The 15,713-nt window shown below is 42.0% G+C and overlaps 1 protein-coding gene across 1 annotated transcript; it reads left to right on the top strand.

Annotated features, from left to right (window-relative positions):
* The first annotated feature begins 3,853 nt into the window (after window positions 1-3,853).
* On the top strand, window positions 3,854-7,522 carry LOC143187447 (uncharacterized). The gene is made up of 2 exons (XM_076391668.1): window positions 3,854-5,702; window positions 5,781-7,522. The coding sequence occupies exons 1-2, from the start codon at window positions 3,854-3,856 to the stop codon at window positions 7,520-7,522; spliced, it is 3,591 nt and encodes a 1,196-aa protein (XP_076247783.1).
* Window positions 7,523-15,713: the final 8,191 nt, after the last annotated feature.

The raw sequence follows: 15,713 nt of genomic DNA, 5'->3' as shown, positions 1-15,713 counted from the left end.
AGGACTGAGGATTGAGTATTGAGGATTGAGGATTGAAGATTGAGGATTGGGGCCTGAGTGTTGAGGGTTCAGTGATGAGAATTGACGTTTGTGCATAGAGATTTGAAGATTGCAGATTGAGTATTGAGTATTGAAAACTGAGAATTCAGGATATTCTATTGAGTACTGAGAATTGACGATTGATGGTTGAGTATTGAGGATTGATGGTTGAGGGTTGCTTGCTGAATATTGAGGATTGAAGATTAAGTATTGAGGATTGAAGATTGAGGATTGAGGATTGAAGATTGAGTATTGAGGATTGAAGATTGAGGATTGAGGATTGAGGATTGAAGATGCAGGACTGAGTGTTGATGGTTGAGTGATGATAATTGATGTTTGTGGATGGAGACTTGAAGATTGAAGATTGAGGATTGAGTATTGAAAACTGAGAATTCAGGATATTCTATTGAGTATTGAGAATTGAGGATTGAGGATTGAGGATTGAGGACTGAGGATTGAGGACTGATTATTGAGTATTGACGATTGAAGATTTAGGACTGGGGATAGAGGATTGAGGATTGAAGATTGAGTATTGGGGATTGAAGATTGAGGATTGAGGATTGAGGATTAAGGATTGAGGATTGAGGATTGAGGATAGAGGATTGGGGATTGAGGATTGACGATTGAGGATTGAGGATTGAGGATTGAGGACGGAAGATTGAGTATTGGGGATTGAGGATTGACGATTGAGGATTGAGGATTGAGGATTGAGAATTGAGAATTGAGGATTGAGGATTGAAGATTGAGTATTGAGGATTGAAGTTTGAGTATTGGGGATTGAGGATTGAAGATTCAGGATTGAGGATTGATGGTTGAGGATTGAGGACTGGGGATTGGAGATTGAGTATTGAGGATTGAAGACTGAGGACAGAGGATAGAGGATTGAGGGTTGACGTTAGGGGATTGAGGATTGAGGATTGAGGATTGAAGAATGTGTTTCGCGATATCGACCAACCTGACGCGAAATTACTAAGAAACAGTAATCATATCTATAGCCGATTTGAATAAACATTCAAACCTTCTCGGCGACATTGGCTCTGAATATTAACATGACTTTCTCCTCCATGTCGTAAGCTAACCTCATGTGGTGCACGAATCAAAAAGATCAGAGTCGAACCCCATCAGGGGTTCCAAGCCATCTAACGTAACCATACCCTAGGTACCACCGGTCACCATGACCACATATCTCAAAGATATGACCCATCGTAGGGTTTTCTGAGCCAAACATGGCTCGTGCCTGGGGTATTTCCGGCTCGCTCTGATCAAATACTCAAAAAGCACGCTCAAACATGAGAATTGAAGTCGTCAACGTTGACGACTCATGCGTGCACCACAGCTGCTGGGTTTTCGGCTAGCCTACATGGGAAATGTCCAGCGAGCTGATTTGCTGAACAATTCAGTATATTTCCATTAGATAAACCCCAAACGTTTACTAATTGGTCACTTAGGTCAAGGCCTACCTCGCTGGAATATGCTCTGCGGCTCTTGCTGACGATTTGATATGGAAGGAGAAAGGCGAAGTTATTCAAAAAGGATACTTCAGAGTATTCGTTCAATTATTATTCGGTCATTTTTTCTGAATCGACATCGTTGAAGTCGCGAGACGTCCTCAGCTTCAGTTTCAGTAAATTCTGTGTAATAAGCCTTTGGAGCCTTCCAAACAAAACTACAAATCCAATTGTACAACCAGTGAATTGAAATTATATACATTTGCAACTAATAATCGTGTTGGAACAATTTAACATCCTTCTAACCCTAACCGGGAAGAAGGAATTTACGCAACTTCACGGTGGTGGTAACTCGCGTTACAATTTAAAATAACGTGAAGTTTACCGTGAAATTTGTGCTAAAAAACATTGGTCCTTCGAGCCGGATTTCAGTGCAGTGCAGTGCATTAGAAACGAAGTTAGGTGCAAATTAGTGCCATAAACTAGACTGAATATTACAGTGTGGACAATAAACACTGAATCTTAGTGGGTGATAGTACACGGATCACAGCTCATCCAGTACCAGTAGGAGTCATTTACAACTTATTTCGTCGGACATTCTACTACAAGGGTGGTCTCGATCCAACGGTTACAAGGAGAACAGAGGACTTAGATACCGTTCAAACTACAACATTATCATCAACTTGACAACGACAAGGTAGGATCGTTACTTTATATTATCCTCCTTTTCTCGTCTCATTCAAATCACAATGCCGAACACTTCCGCAAGTTCAAGTCAAGCGCAAACCGCTACACGAGGGCCGAATATCGGTACCTTGCGACGAAAACGTGGTCACATCCTCGGGCAGACTTCATCATTATCGACCTTCCTCGATTACTATGAGGATTCAGATTCACGCGATACCTTTTTATTGCAAATGCATTTGAACGGCCTGAATGAGACATGGAAGAAATTCGACGATATTCAATTCAGCATCGAAGAACTAGACGAATCTGAAGAGGCACGTCGATATGAAATCCAAAATAACTATTACGCCGCAGTAGCTAGGGCAAATCGGTTGTTACATAATGAGCAGTCAACGAGTGCCACAACATCTGGTACCAATCCTTCACCGGCATCGACTACACCGGCACCAATGGCCATTAAATTACCGGAAATGCGTTTGCCGACGTTCGACGGAACAATTGAAGGATTGTCATCATTCTACGATCTCTTCTCGTCAATGATTGACCGTAACGAAGATTTAACACCTGTACAAAAATTACAATACTTGCGATCAACCTTAACCGGCAAGGCCGCGGCTTGCATTCAGGCTTTGAGTACTACCGATGCGAATTACAGTGACGCTATCGAATTGTTACCTGAAAAATTCGATTGTCCGCGCCGTATTATTTTAGGACACTGCGACGCATTACGAGATATTCCAAAACTCACCAAGGATACACCGGAAGCATTAGGCGACTTAGTAGACACGGTGAATCAACACCTTCGCGCGTTGATAAACTTGGGTGAAAATATAGCCTCGTGGAACAGCCTTCTGCTGTCGATTATTATATCAAAAATAAATGCAAACACCGTGTGGCATTGGGAATTAACTCTGAAGGATAAGAAGAAGGTACCAGTTTATACGGAGTTATGAGAATTTTTAGAAAAGCGAGCAAATTGTGCTCTCACATCGAGCACAAGAACACCTCCCTCATTCGAACGAGTAGAAGCTGGATCTTCAGGAAAGTCTCGAATTCACAAACACCGACCATCGCGAGGCCACGCGTTTTTATCAGCACGATCACATCACCCGTATGATAATCGTAGAGCAAAAGAGAGGCCACATATAGCAAAATCAAATAAACAATGTCATATTTGTAAGGGCGATCATTATATTTGGGCCTGCGAACGATTTCATGGGTTATCGGTCCAAGAGAGGATCACAGCGTTAAAAAGAGCATCACTATGTCAGAATTGTTTAAGGGATGGTCACAGTTTAATCAATTGTACAAGCAGTATCTGCCGCATCTGCCATAAGAAGCACCATACCCTACTCCATCAAGCAAATACAAATGAAGAACCAACACCTCGAAGATCCACAGATTCTTTTCATCCTAGTGAAACACCACGACAAGCAGATTGACTAGCACTGGAATCGTCAGCACGACGAGGAATTCATAAGGCATTTATTGTCGATTCACGTACGCAAGATATCCTAGTGACCGCTCAAATTTACGTTCTAAACAAATATCGCCAACCTGTTCCTTGTAGGACACTCATTGATACCTGTGCCTCAACGAATTTCATGACTGAAGCTCTTGCCAAACGACTTGGCATTTCTTTAAGAAGTTGTTCAATCCCGATAGGAGTCCTGAACACCATGACGACTATGTCCAAACACACAATAACAACAATAATACAATCAAAAACCAGCAATTATAACCGGACATTGACGTTTCTGACAATACCAGCCATATCCTCCTTGATTCCGGACCAACCCATTGACCGCACGCAGATAAAAATTCCGAAAAACTTACAATTGGCAGATCCAACATTCCACATACCAGCACCGATTGACTTATTATTAGGATCAGGAGTGGCACTGTCCTTATTAAGCGTCGGACAATTAAATCTATCACCTCCCTGCGGTCCAGACTTGTTTTTGCAAAAAACTAGATTGGGGTGGATTATCGGGGGGAGTGCCCCAGTTTCCAAACCCACGCGAGACATTGCTTGTCATACGGTCACTACTATACAGGACGATTTGGCGCGATTTTGGGAGTTAGAAGACGGACCCCAGATTCAACGTCTTTCAGAAGCCGAACGGAGATGTGAGGAGCATTTCCAACGGAACGTACGAAGGAATGCCGACGGCAGATACGTAGTGGCACTTCCATTCAACGACAAATTGTCTCAACTTGGAGAATCAAAATCAAGGGCCTTAAAACGTTTCACGTCATTGGAACGGAAGCTTCAGAACGATCAAAATCAGTGCCGGGAGTATCAATCGGTGTTAAATGAATATTTGGACTTAGGACACATGTCGAAGCTGCAAGATATCGATGAGATAGGTGACGGGTACTATTTACCTCATCATGGAGTCACGAAGGTTGCTAGTGACACCACGAAATTGCGGGTTGTATTTGATGGTTCCGCAGCAACAACAACAGGCATCTCACTCAACGACACTCTACACGTCGGACCCAAAATTCAACAAGATTTACTACATATTCTGCTTAGATTTCGAGGTCATCGTTATGCATTGATCGGCGACATTGAGAAAATGTACCGTCAATTTATTGTTCGTCCGGAAGATCGGAAATACCAAAGGATCATTTGGCGCGATTCTAATGGAAATTTAAAAACTTATGAATTAAATACAGTCACCTTTGGATTATCCGCAGCACCATATTTGGCTATTCGCTGTCTCTCACAATTGGCCCAGGATGAAGGACATCGATTTCCCAACGCGGCTCAGATTCTGAAACGAGACTTTTACGTTGACGATCTAATTACAGGAGCATCAACCACTGGAGAAGCGTTAGCCTTGCGCGACCAGATGATCCAACTATTGAAGTCAGCGGGATTACACATACGACAGTGGGCATCAAATCATAAACCACTCTTACATGGATTACCCGAAGAACACATTAACAAGACGCTTCACCTGGGGGAGTCGTCTACTATAAAGACTTTGGGAGTTTTTTGGGAATCCACCGATGACGAAATCCGATATTCCGTGAAGGATATCCAATCAACAAGGTCCATCACCAAGCGATCCATTAGTTCAGTCATTGCTAGAATTTACGATCCATTAGGTCTCCTCGGACCTGTTATTATACTAGCTAAGATTCTGCTACAGAAGATCTGGGCTATGAAGATCGACTGGGATGAGTCGTTGCCAATGACCATACATACTGAATGGTTGCAATATTGTACTCAGTTGCCGCTCCTAAACAATGTCACATTCAACAGAAAGACAATCATCAACGATTCTGTACATATCGAGCTACACAGTTTCTGCGATGCCAGCGAACGAGCATACGGAGCTTGTATCTACATCCGATCAAGAGATGCAAACGATCGCTACCAGGTGGAACTCCTATTCGCAAAATCAAAAGTAACTCCACTGAAGACTCAGTCAATTCCGCGACTGGAATTATGCGGAGCATTAATACTTTCTTCATTGGTCGCTACAGCACAGAAAGCTTTACCGTTCAACGTAAACCGTACCGTGTATTGGACTGACTCCGCAATAGTGCTACATTAGTTACAGACATCCCCACATCTGTTGAAAACCTTTGTAGCTAACAGAGTATCCGAGATACAAAATAAAACAAACATCACTAATTGGCGACACGTTCCAACTGCAGACAACCCAGCAGACCTTATCTCCAGAGGTCAATCACCTGAAGAGTTCTTGCGACCATCGATATGGCACCATGGACCAAAATGGTTAAATAACGATGAAACACATTGGCCATCCGGAAATATGCCGTGTTTAGCCAGTCTTCCCGAACAGAAAACCATCATATGTTTAACAACAACCATTCCCGATATTGGAATTATTGAACGATTCTCCTCATGGGGGAAATTAATTAGAATCGTCGCACGCTGCTTTCGATGGAAACGAAAGAATACGGCAACAGAAGAGCTCACAGCATCGGAGTTGAAATATGCTCATGATGTTATGATCAAGCTAATACAGCGAGTTCACTTTCCCGAAGAAGTGAAGAATCTATCAACAGGAAATGGCCATACCTTAAAAGGCAGAATACAACGTCTAAATCCATTTATAGATCGCGATGGGCTTCTGCGAGTCGAAGGCCGGTTAAAAAATTCATTAATGCCATTCAATCAACGGCATCCAATCATTCTTCCAAAAACGCGAGCCACCGCACTCATTATCGAAAATGAGCACCGTGCGCAATTACATGCAGGTACTCAGGCAACCCTGTATGCTATCAGACGACGGTATTGGCCTATTGATGGCAGAAATCAGGTGTGGAAGGTTATCAAGAATTGCATCCGCTGCTGCCGGGCTCAACCGCCACCCGTGGATTATATTATGGGTGACCTACCGGTAGCTAGAGTCACAGAATCTCGGCCATTCACACACGTGGGAGTCGACTACTGCGGGCCATTCTACATTAAGGAGCGAAAACACCGAAACCGCAGTCGGGTCAAGGTATATGTGGCAGTTTTCGTTTGTCTTGCTGTAAAGGCCGTACATTTGGAGCTTGTCAGCGATTTATCCACCGAGGCATTTATTGCCGCTCTTAAACGGTTCATCGCGAGAAGAGGGTTTTGTGCAAACCTGTATTCGGACAATGGTTCAAACTTCATTGGGGCAAATAATGAATTGCGTGAACTGCGTTCATTGCTACAATCAGACGATCATCAAAGAAAATTAACTACGTTCCTCGCTGATCATTGCATCAATTGGAATTTCATTCCTCCATTGACACCTCATTTTGGAGGACTTTGGGAAGCAGCAGTAAAGTCGTTTAAATATCATTTAAAACGTGTAGCAGGCGCGGAACTTTTCACATTCGAAAATTTCAATACCTTGATAATTGAAATTGAAGCCATTTTAAATTCTCGACCGCTTACCCCAATGTCCTCTGTTCCGAATGACCTTCTGGTCCTCACTCCCGGTCATTTCTTAATCGGTGATTCATTAACAAGTCTGCGTGAGCATGATTTCAGAGACGTTCCAGCAAATCGTTTATCCAGCTGGCAACACATCCAGAAGGTGAAGCAGCACTTCTGGACTAGATGGCATCGAGAGTACCTGAATGAATTGACCACTCGCAGCAAATGGACCAAAGGAACTCATCCGATAAAGAAAGGCACAATCGTCCTGCTCAGGGAAGACAACGTTCCATCTCTACACTGGCCCCTTGGCAGAGTCATCAAGGTCTATCCAGGTGCTGATGGCATCGTTAGAGCTGTCACAGTTAAAACCGCCACCAGTACACTGGATCGAAGCGTAAAACGACTGGTACCCCTGCCCAATCATGCAGACGAGGCTGAGCAGAACGATTAACGATATAAATTACAAACATATAACCGTACACATATTCAGACATCTATATTTACAGAATAAATAGTTGATCGGTGCCCTCTCAACGGGGGGAGGATGTTTCGCGATATCGACCAACCTGACGCGAAATTACTAAGAAACAGTAATCATATCTATAGCCGATTTGAATAAACATTCAAACCTTCTCGGCGACATTGGCTCTGAATATTAACATGACTTTCTCCTCCATGTCGTAAGCTAACCTCATGTGGTGCACGAATCAAAAAGATCAGAGTCGAACCCCATCAGGGGTTCCAAGCCATCTAACGTAACCATACCCTAGGTACCACCGGTCACCATGACCACATATCTCAAAGATATGACCCATCGTAGGGTTTTCTGAGCCAAACATGGCTCGTGCCTGGGGTATTTCCGGCTCGCTCTGATCAAATACTCAAAAAGCACGCTCAAACATGAGAATTGAAGTCGTCAACGTTGACGACTCATGCGTGCACCACAGCTGCTGGGTTTTCGGCTAGCCTACATGGGAAATGTCCAGCGAGCTGATTTGCTGAACAATTCAGTATATTTCCATTAGATAAACCCCAAACGTTTACTAATTGGTCACTTAGGTCAAGGCCTACCTCGCTGGAATATGCTCTGCGGCTCTTGCTGACGATTTGATATGGAAGGAGAAAGGCGAAGTTATTCAAAAAGGATACTTCAGAGTATTCGTTCAATTATTATTCGGTCATTTTTTCTGAATCGACATCGTTGAAGTCGCGAGACGTCCTCAGCTTCAGTTTCAGTAAATTCTGTATAATAAGCCTTTGGAGCCTTCCAAACAAAACTACAAATCCAATTGTACAACCAGTGAATTGAAATTATATACATTTGCAACTAATAATCGTGTTGGAACAATTTAACATCCTTCTAACCCTAACCGGGAAGAAGGAATTTACGCAACTTCACGGTGGTGGTAACTCGCGTTACAATTTAAAATAACGTGAAGTTTACCGTGAAATTTGTGCTAAAAAACAGAATGAGGACAGATGTTTGAGGATTGAGTGTTGAGGATTGATGATTGAGGATTGAGATTTGATGACTGAGTATTGTGGAATGAGTATAGAATCCTGAGAATTCAGGATATTCTATTGAGTATTGAAAACTGAGGATTGATAGTTGAGTATTGAGGATTGATGGTTGAGGGTTGTGTGTAGAATATTGAGGTTTGAGGATTGAGGATTGAGGATTGAGGATTGAGGATTGGGGATTGAGGACTGAAGATTGGGGATTGAGGATTGAGGATTGAGGACTGAAGATTGAGGATTGGGGATTGAGGATTGACGATTGAGGATTGAGGATTGAGGATTGAGAATTGAGGATTGAGGATCGAAGATTGAGTATTGAGGATTGAAGTTTGAGGATTGAGGATTGAGGATTGAAGATTGAGGACTGAGTGTTGAGGGTAGAGTGATGAGAGTTGATGTTTGTGGATTGAGATTTGAAGATTGAAGATTGGGGATTGAGTATTGAAAACTGTGAATTGATGATATTCTATTGAGCATTGAGAATTGGCAACTGATTGTTGCGGATTGAGGGATGAAGATTGAGCATTCAGGATTGAGGATTCGGAATTGCGGTTTGAGCTCTGAGGATTGAGGGATGAGGATTGAGGATTCAGGATTGACGCTTGAGGATAGAGGATTGAGGATGGAGGATTGAAGAGAGAGGACTGAGTGTTGAAGATTGAGTGTTGAGAATTGATGTTTGAGGATTGGGATTTGATTATTGAATATTGTGGATTGAGTATTGAACCATGAGAATTCTGGATATTCTATTGAGTATAGAGATTTGAGGATTGATGGTTGAGTATTGAGAATTGATGGCTGAGTGTTGTGTGTTGAATATTGAGGTTTGAAGATTGATAATTGAGGACTGAGGATAGAGAATCGAGAATTGAGGATGAGGACTGAGCGTTGAGGATTGAGGACTGAGGAATGAGGATTGAGGATTGAAGATTGAGGATTGAGGATTGAGGATTGAGGATTGAGTATTGAAGATTGAGCATTCATGACTGAGGATTGAGGATTGAGGATTGAGGATTGAGGATTGAGGATTGAAGATTGAGTACTGAGGATTGAAGATTGAGGATTGAGGATTGAGCATTGAAGATTCAGGACTGAGTGTTCAGGGTTGAGTGATGAGAATTGATGTTTGTGGATGGAGACTTGAAGATTGAAGATTGAGGATTGAGTATTGAAAACTGAGAATTCAGGATATTCTATTGAGTACTGAAAATTGAGGATTGATGGTTGAGTAATGAGGATTGATGGTTGAGGGTTGTTTGTTGAATATTGAGGATTGAGGACTGAGGATTGAGGATTGAGGATTGAGGATTGAAGATTGAGTATTGAGGATTGAAGAGTGAGGATTGAGTAGTGAGGATTGACGATTGAGGATTGAGTATTGAGGATTGTGGATTGAAGATTGAGTATTCAGGATTGAATACTCAGGATTGAGGTTTGAGGATTGAAGATTGAGGACTGAGTGTTGAGTGTCGAGGGCTGAGAATTGATGTTTGTGGATTGATATTTGAAGATTGAAGAGTGAGGATTGAGTATTGAGAACTGTGAATTAAGGATATTCTATTGAGGATTGATGATTGACAATTGATTGCAGAGGACTGAGGGCTGAAAATTGAGAATTCAGGATTGCGGTTTCAGGACTGAGGTTTGAGGACTGGGGATTGAGGGTTGAGGATTGAGGATTGAGGATTGACGCTTGAGGATTGAGGATAGGAGATTGAGGATTGAAGATTGAGGACTGAGGATTGACGATCAGGGATTGAGGATTGAGGATTGAAGATTGAGTATTCATCATTGAGGATTGAGGATTGAGGATTGAGGATTGAGGGATGAGGATTGAGGACGGGGACTGAGGGTTGAGGATTGAGAATTGAGGATTGAGGATTGAGGATTGAGGATTGAAGATTGAGGACTGGGGATTGAGGGTTGAGGATTGAGGATTGAGGATTGACGCTTGAGGATTGAGGATAGGAGATTGAGGATTGAAGATTGAGGACTGAGGATTGACGATCAGGGATTGAGGATTGAGGATTGAAGATTGAGTATTCATCATTGAGGATTGAGGATTGAGGATTGAGGATTGAGGATTGAGGATTGAGGGATGAGGATTGAGGACGGGGACTGAGGGTTGAGGATTGAGAATTGAGGATTGAGGATTGAGGATTGAGGATTGAGGATTGAAGATTGAGTATTGAGGATTGAGGATTGAGGATTGAGGATTGAGTATTGAAGATTGAGGATTGAGGATTGAAGATTGAGGATTAAGGATTGAGGATTGGGGATTGAGGATCTAGGATTGGAGATTGACTATTGAGGATTGAGGATTGAGGATTGAGGATGCAGGATGAGGGCTGAGGGTTGAGGATTGAGGTTCGAGTATTGAATACTGAGAATTCAGGATATTCTGTTGAGTATTGAGGATTGAGGATTGATGGTTGAGTATTGAGGATTGAGGATTGAGTATTGAGGATTGAAGATTGAGGTTTGAGTGTTGAGGATTGAAGATTGAGGATTGAGGATTGAGGATTGAGGATTGAGGAATGAGTATTCAAGATTGAGGATTGATGATTGCGGATTGAGGACTGACGATTGAGGATTGAGGATTGAGGATTGAAGACTGAGTATTGAGGATTGAAGATTGCGGATTGAGGATTCAGGATTGAGGAGTGAAGATGAGGGCTGAGGGTTGAGGATTGAGGATTGAGGATTGAGGATTGAAGATTGAGTATTGAGGATTGAGGATTGAGGATTGAGGATTGAGGATTGAGTATTGAAGATTGAGGATTGAGGATTGAGGATTGGAGATTGAGGATTAAGGATTGATGATTGGGGATTGAGGATCTAGGATTGGAGATTGACTATTGAGGATTGAGGATTGAGGATTGAGGATTGAGGAACGAGGATTGAGGATTGAGGATGATGGCTGAGGGTTGAGGATTGAGGTTTGAGGACTGAGGACTGAGGATTGAGGATTGAGAATTCAGGATTGAGGATTGAGGGTTGAAGATTGAGGATTGGGTATTGAGGATTGAAGAATGAGGATTGAGGGTTGAGGGTTGAGGTCTGAGGATTGCAGATTGTGTATTGAGGATTGAAGACTGACGATTGAGGATTTAGGATTGAGGATTGGGGATTGAGGATTGAGGATTGAAGGTTGAGTATTGAGGATTGAAGATTGAGGATTGAGGATTGAGGTTTGAGGATGGAGGATGAGGACTGAGGTTGAGGATTGAGGTTTGAGGAATGAGGATTGAGGATTGAGGTCTGAGGATTGCAGATTGTGTATTGAGGATTGAAGACTGACGATTGAGGATTGAGGATTGAGGATTGGGGATTGAGGATTGAGTATTGAAGATTGAGGACTGAGGACTGAGGATTGAGTATTGAGGATTGAGGATTGAAGATTGAGGATTGGGGCCTGAGTGTTGAGGGGTCAGTGATGAGAATTGACGTTTGTGCATAGAGATTTGAAGATTGCAGATTGAGTATTGAGTATTGAAAACTGAGAATTCAGGATATTCTATTGAGTACTGAGAATTGACGATTGATGGTTGAGTATTGAGGATTGATGGTTGAGGGTTGCTTGCTGAATATTGAGGATTGAAGATTAAGTATTGAGGATTGAAGATTGAGGATTGAGGATTGAAGATTGAGTATTGAGGATTGAAGATTGAGGATTGAGGATTGAGGATTGAAGATGCAGGACTGAGTGTTGAGGTTTGAGTGATGATAATTGATGTTTGTGGATGGAGACTTGAAGATTGAAGATTGAGGATTGAGTATTGAAAACTGAGAATTCAGGATATTCTATTGAGTACTGAGAATTGAGGATTGATGGTTGAGTATTGAGGATTGATGTTTGACGGTTGTTTGCCGAATATTGAGGATTGAAGATTAAGTATTGAGGATTGAAGATTGAGGATTGAGGATTGAGGATTGAAGGTTGAGAACTGAGTGTTGAGGGTTGAGTGATGAGAATTGATGTTCGTGGATGGAGACTTGAATATTGAAGATTGAGGATTGAGTATTGAAAACTGAGAATTCAGGATATTCTATTGAGTACTGAGAATTGAGGATTGATGGTTGAGTATTGAGGATTGATGTTTGACGGTTGTTTGCCGAATATTGAGGATTGAAGATTAAGTATTGAGGATTGAAGATTGAGGATTGAGGATTGAGGATTGAAGGTTGAGAACTGAGTGTTGAGGGTTGAGTGATGAGAATTGATGTTCGTGGATGGAGACTTGAATATTGAAGATTGAGGATTGAGTCGTGAAAACTGAGAATTCAGGATATTCTATTGAGTATTGAGAATTGAGGATTGAGGATTGAGGATTGAGGACTGAGGATTGAGGACTGATTATTGAGCATTGACGATTGAAGATTTAGGACTGGGGATAGAGGATTGAGGATTGAAGATTGAGTATTGGGGATTGAAGATTGAGGATTGAGGATTGAGTATTAAGGATTGAGGATTGAGGATTGAGGATTGGAGATTGAGGATTAAGGATCGATGATTGGGGATTGAGGATCTAGGATTAGAGATTGACTATTGAGGATTGAGGATTGAGGATTGAGGATTGAGGAACGAGGATTGAGGATTGAGGATGATGGCTGAGGGTTGAGGATTGAGGTTTGAGGACTGAGGACTGAGGATTGAGGATTGAGAGTTCAGGATTGAGGATTGAGGGTTGAAGATTGAGGATTGGGTATTGAGGATTGAAGAATGAGGATTGAGGGTTGAGGGTTGAGGTCTGAGGATTGCAGATTGTGTATTGAGGATTGAAGACTGACGATTGAGGATTTAGGATTGAGGATTGGGGATTGAGGATTGAGGATTGAAGGTTGAGTATTGAGGATTGAAGATTGAGGATTGAGGATTGAGGTTTGAGGATGGAGGATGAGGACTGAGGTTGAGGATTGAGGTTTGAGGAATGAGGATTGAGGATTGAGGTCTGAGGATTGCAGATTGTGTATTGAGGATTGAAGACTGACGATTGAGGATTGAGGATTGAGGATTGGGGATTGAGGATTGAGTATTGAAGATTGAGGACTGAGGACTGAGGATTGAGTATTGAGGATTGAGGATTGAAGATTGAGGATTGGGGCCTGAGTGTTGAGGTTTGAGTGATGATAATTGATGTTTGTGGATGGAGACTTGAAGATTGAAGATTGAGGATTGAGTATTGAAAACTGAGAATTCAGGATATTCTATTGAGTACTGAGAATTGAGGATTGATGGTTGAGTATTGAGGATTGATGTTTGACGGTTGTTTGCCGAATATTGAGGATTGAAGATTAAGTATTGAGGATTGAAGATTGAGGATTGAGGATTGAGAATTGAAGGTTGAGAACTGAGTGTTGAGGGTTGAGTGATGAGAATTGATGTTCGTGGATGGAGACTTGAATATTGAAGATTGAGGATTGAGTCGTGAAAACTGAGAATTCAGGATATTCTATTGAGTATTGAGAATTGAGGATTGAGGATTGAGGATTGAGGACTGAGGATTGAGGACTGATTATTGAGCATTGACGATTGAAGATTTAGGACTGGGGATAGAGGATTGAGGATTGAAGATTGAGTATTGGGGATTGAAGATTGAGGATTGAGGATTGAGGATTAAGGATTGAGGATTGAGGATTGAGGATAGAGGATTGGGGATTGAGGATTGACGATTGAGGATTGAGGGTTGAGGATTGAGGACGGAAGATTGAGTATTGGGGATTGAGGATTGACGATTGAGGATTGAGGATTGAGGATTGAGAATTGAGAATTGAGGATTGAGGATTGAAGATTGAGTATTGAGGATTGAGGATTGAAGATTGAGGACTGAGTGTTGAGGGTTGAGTGATGAGAATTTATGTTCGTGGATGGAGACTTGAATATTGAAGATTGAGGATTGAGTCGTGAAAACTGAGAATTCAGGATATTCTATTGAGTATTGAGAATTGAGGATTGAGGATTGAGGATTGAGGACTGAGGGTTGAGGACTGATTATTGAGCATTGACGATTGAAGATTTAGGACTGGGGATAGAGGATTGAGGATTGAAGATTGAGTATTGGGGATTGAAGATTGAGGATTGAGGATTGAGGATTAAGGATTGAGGATTGAGGATTGAGGATAGAGGGTTGGGGATTGAGGATTGACGATTGAGGATTGAAGATTGAGGATTGAGGACGGAAGATTGAGTATTGGGGATTGAGGATTGACGATAGAGGATTGAGGATTGAGGATTGAGAATTGAGAATTGAGGATTGAGGATTGAAGATTGAGTATTGAGGATTGAAGTTTGAGTATTGGTGATTGAGGATTGAAGATTCAGGATTGAGGATTGATGATTGAGGATTGAGGACTGGGGATTGGAGATTGAGTATTGAGGATTGAAGACTGAGGACAGAGGATAGAGGATTGAGGGTTGACGTTAGGGGATTGAGGATTGAGGATTGAGGATTGAAGAATGAGGACAGATGTTTGAGGATTGAGTGTTGAGGATTGATGATTGAGGATTGAGATTTGATGATTGAGTATTGTGGAATGAGTATAGAATCCTGAGAATTCAGAATATTCTATTGAGTATTGAAAACTGAGGGTTGATAGTTGAGTACTGAGGATTGATGGTTGAGGGTTGTGTGTAGAATGTTGAGGTTTGAGGATTGAGGATTGAGGATTGAGGATTGAGGATTGGGGATTGAGGACTGAAGATTGGGGATTGAGGATTGAGGATTGAGGACTGAAGATTGAGGACTGAGGACTGAGGATTGAGGATTGAGAAGTGAGGATTGGGGATTGAGGATTGAAGATTGAGGATTGGGTATTGAGGATTGAAGAATGAGGGTTGAGGATTGAGGATTGAGGTTTGAGGTACGAGGATTGAGGATTGAGGATTGAGGACTGAGGATTGACGATTGAGTATTGAGGACTGAGGATTGACCATTGAGTATTGAAGATTGAGGATTGATGACTGAGGATTGAGGATTGCGGTATGATGATTGCGGATTGAGTATTGAAAGTTGGGTATTGAGGATTGAATATTGAGGATTGAGGATTGAGGATTGAGGATTGAAGATTGAGTATTGAGGATTGCAGATTGAGGATTGAGGATTGACGATTGAGGGTTGAGGATT

This window comes from Calliopsis andreniformis, unplaced genomic scaffold, assembly GCF_051401765.1.
Source record: "Calliopsis andreniformis isolate RMS-2024a unplaced genomic scaffold, iyCalAndr_principal scaffold0031, whole genome shotgun sequence".
Lineage (NCBI taxonomy): Eukaryota > Metazoa > Arthropoda > Insecta > Hymenoptera > Andrenidae > Calliopsis > Calliopsis andreniformis.
The sequence above is the reverse complement of the archived record's forward strand: the minus strand, read 5'-3'. Positions and strand labels throughout refer to the sequence as shown.

What these genes read in the sequence shown, in the direction of transcription:
- LOC143187447 (XM_076391668.1), top strand. Translation starts at nt 3,854, where the DNA reads ATGACGACTATGTCCAAACACACAATAACAACAATAATACAATCAAAA. An exon ending in TTTACCGTTCAACGTAAACC is followed by an intron (nt 5,703 to 5,780) that starts GTACCGTGTATT and finishes AAACCTTTGTAG; the next exon opens with CTAACAGAGTATCCGAGATA.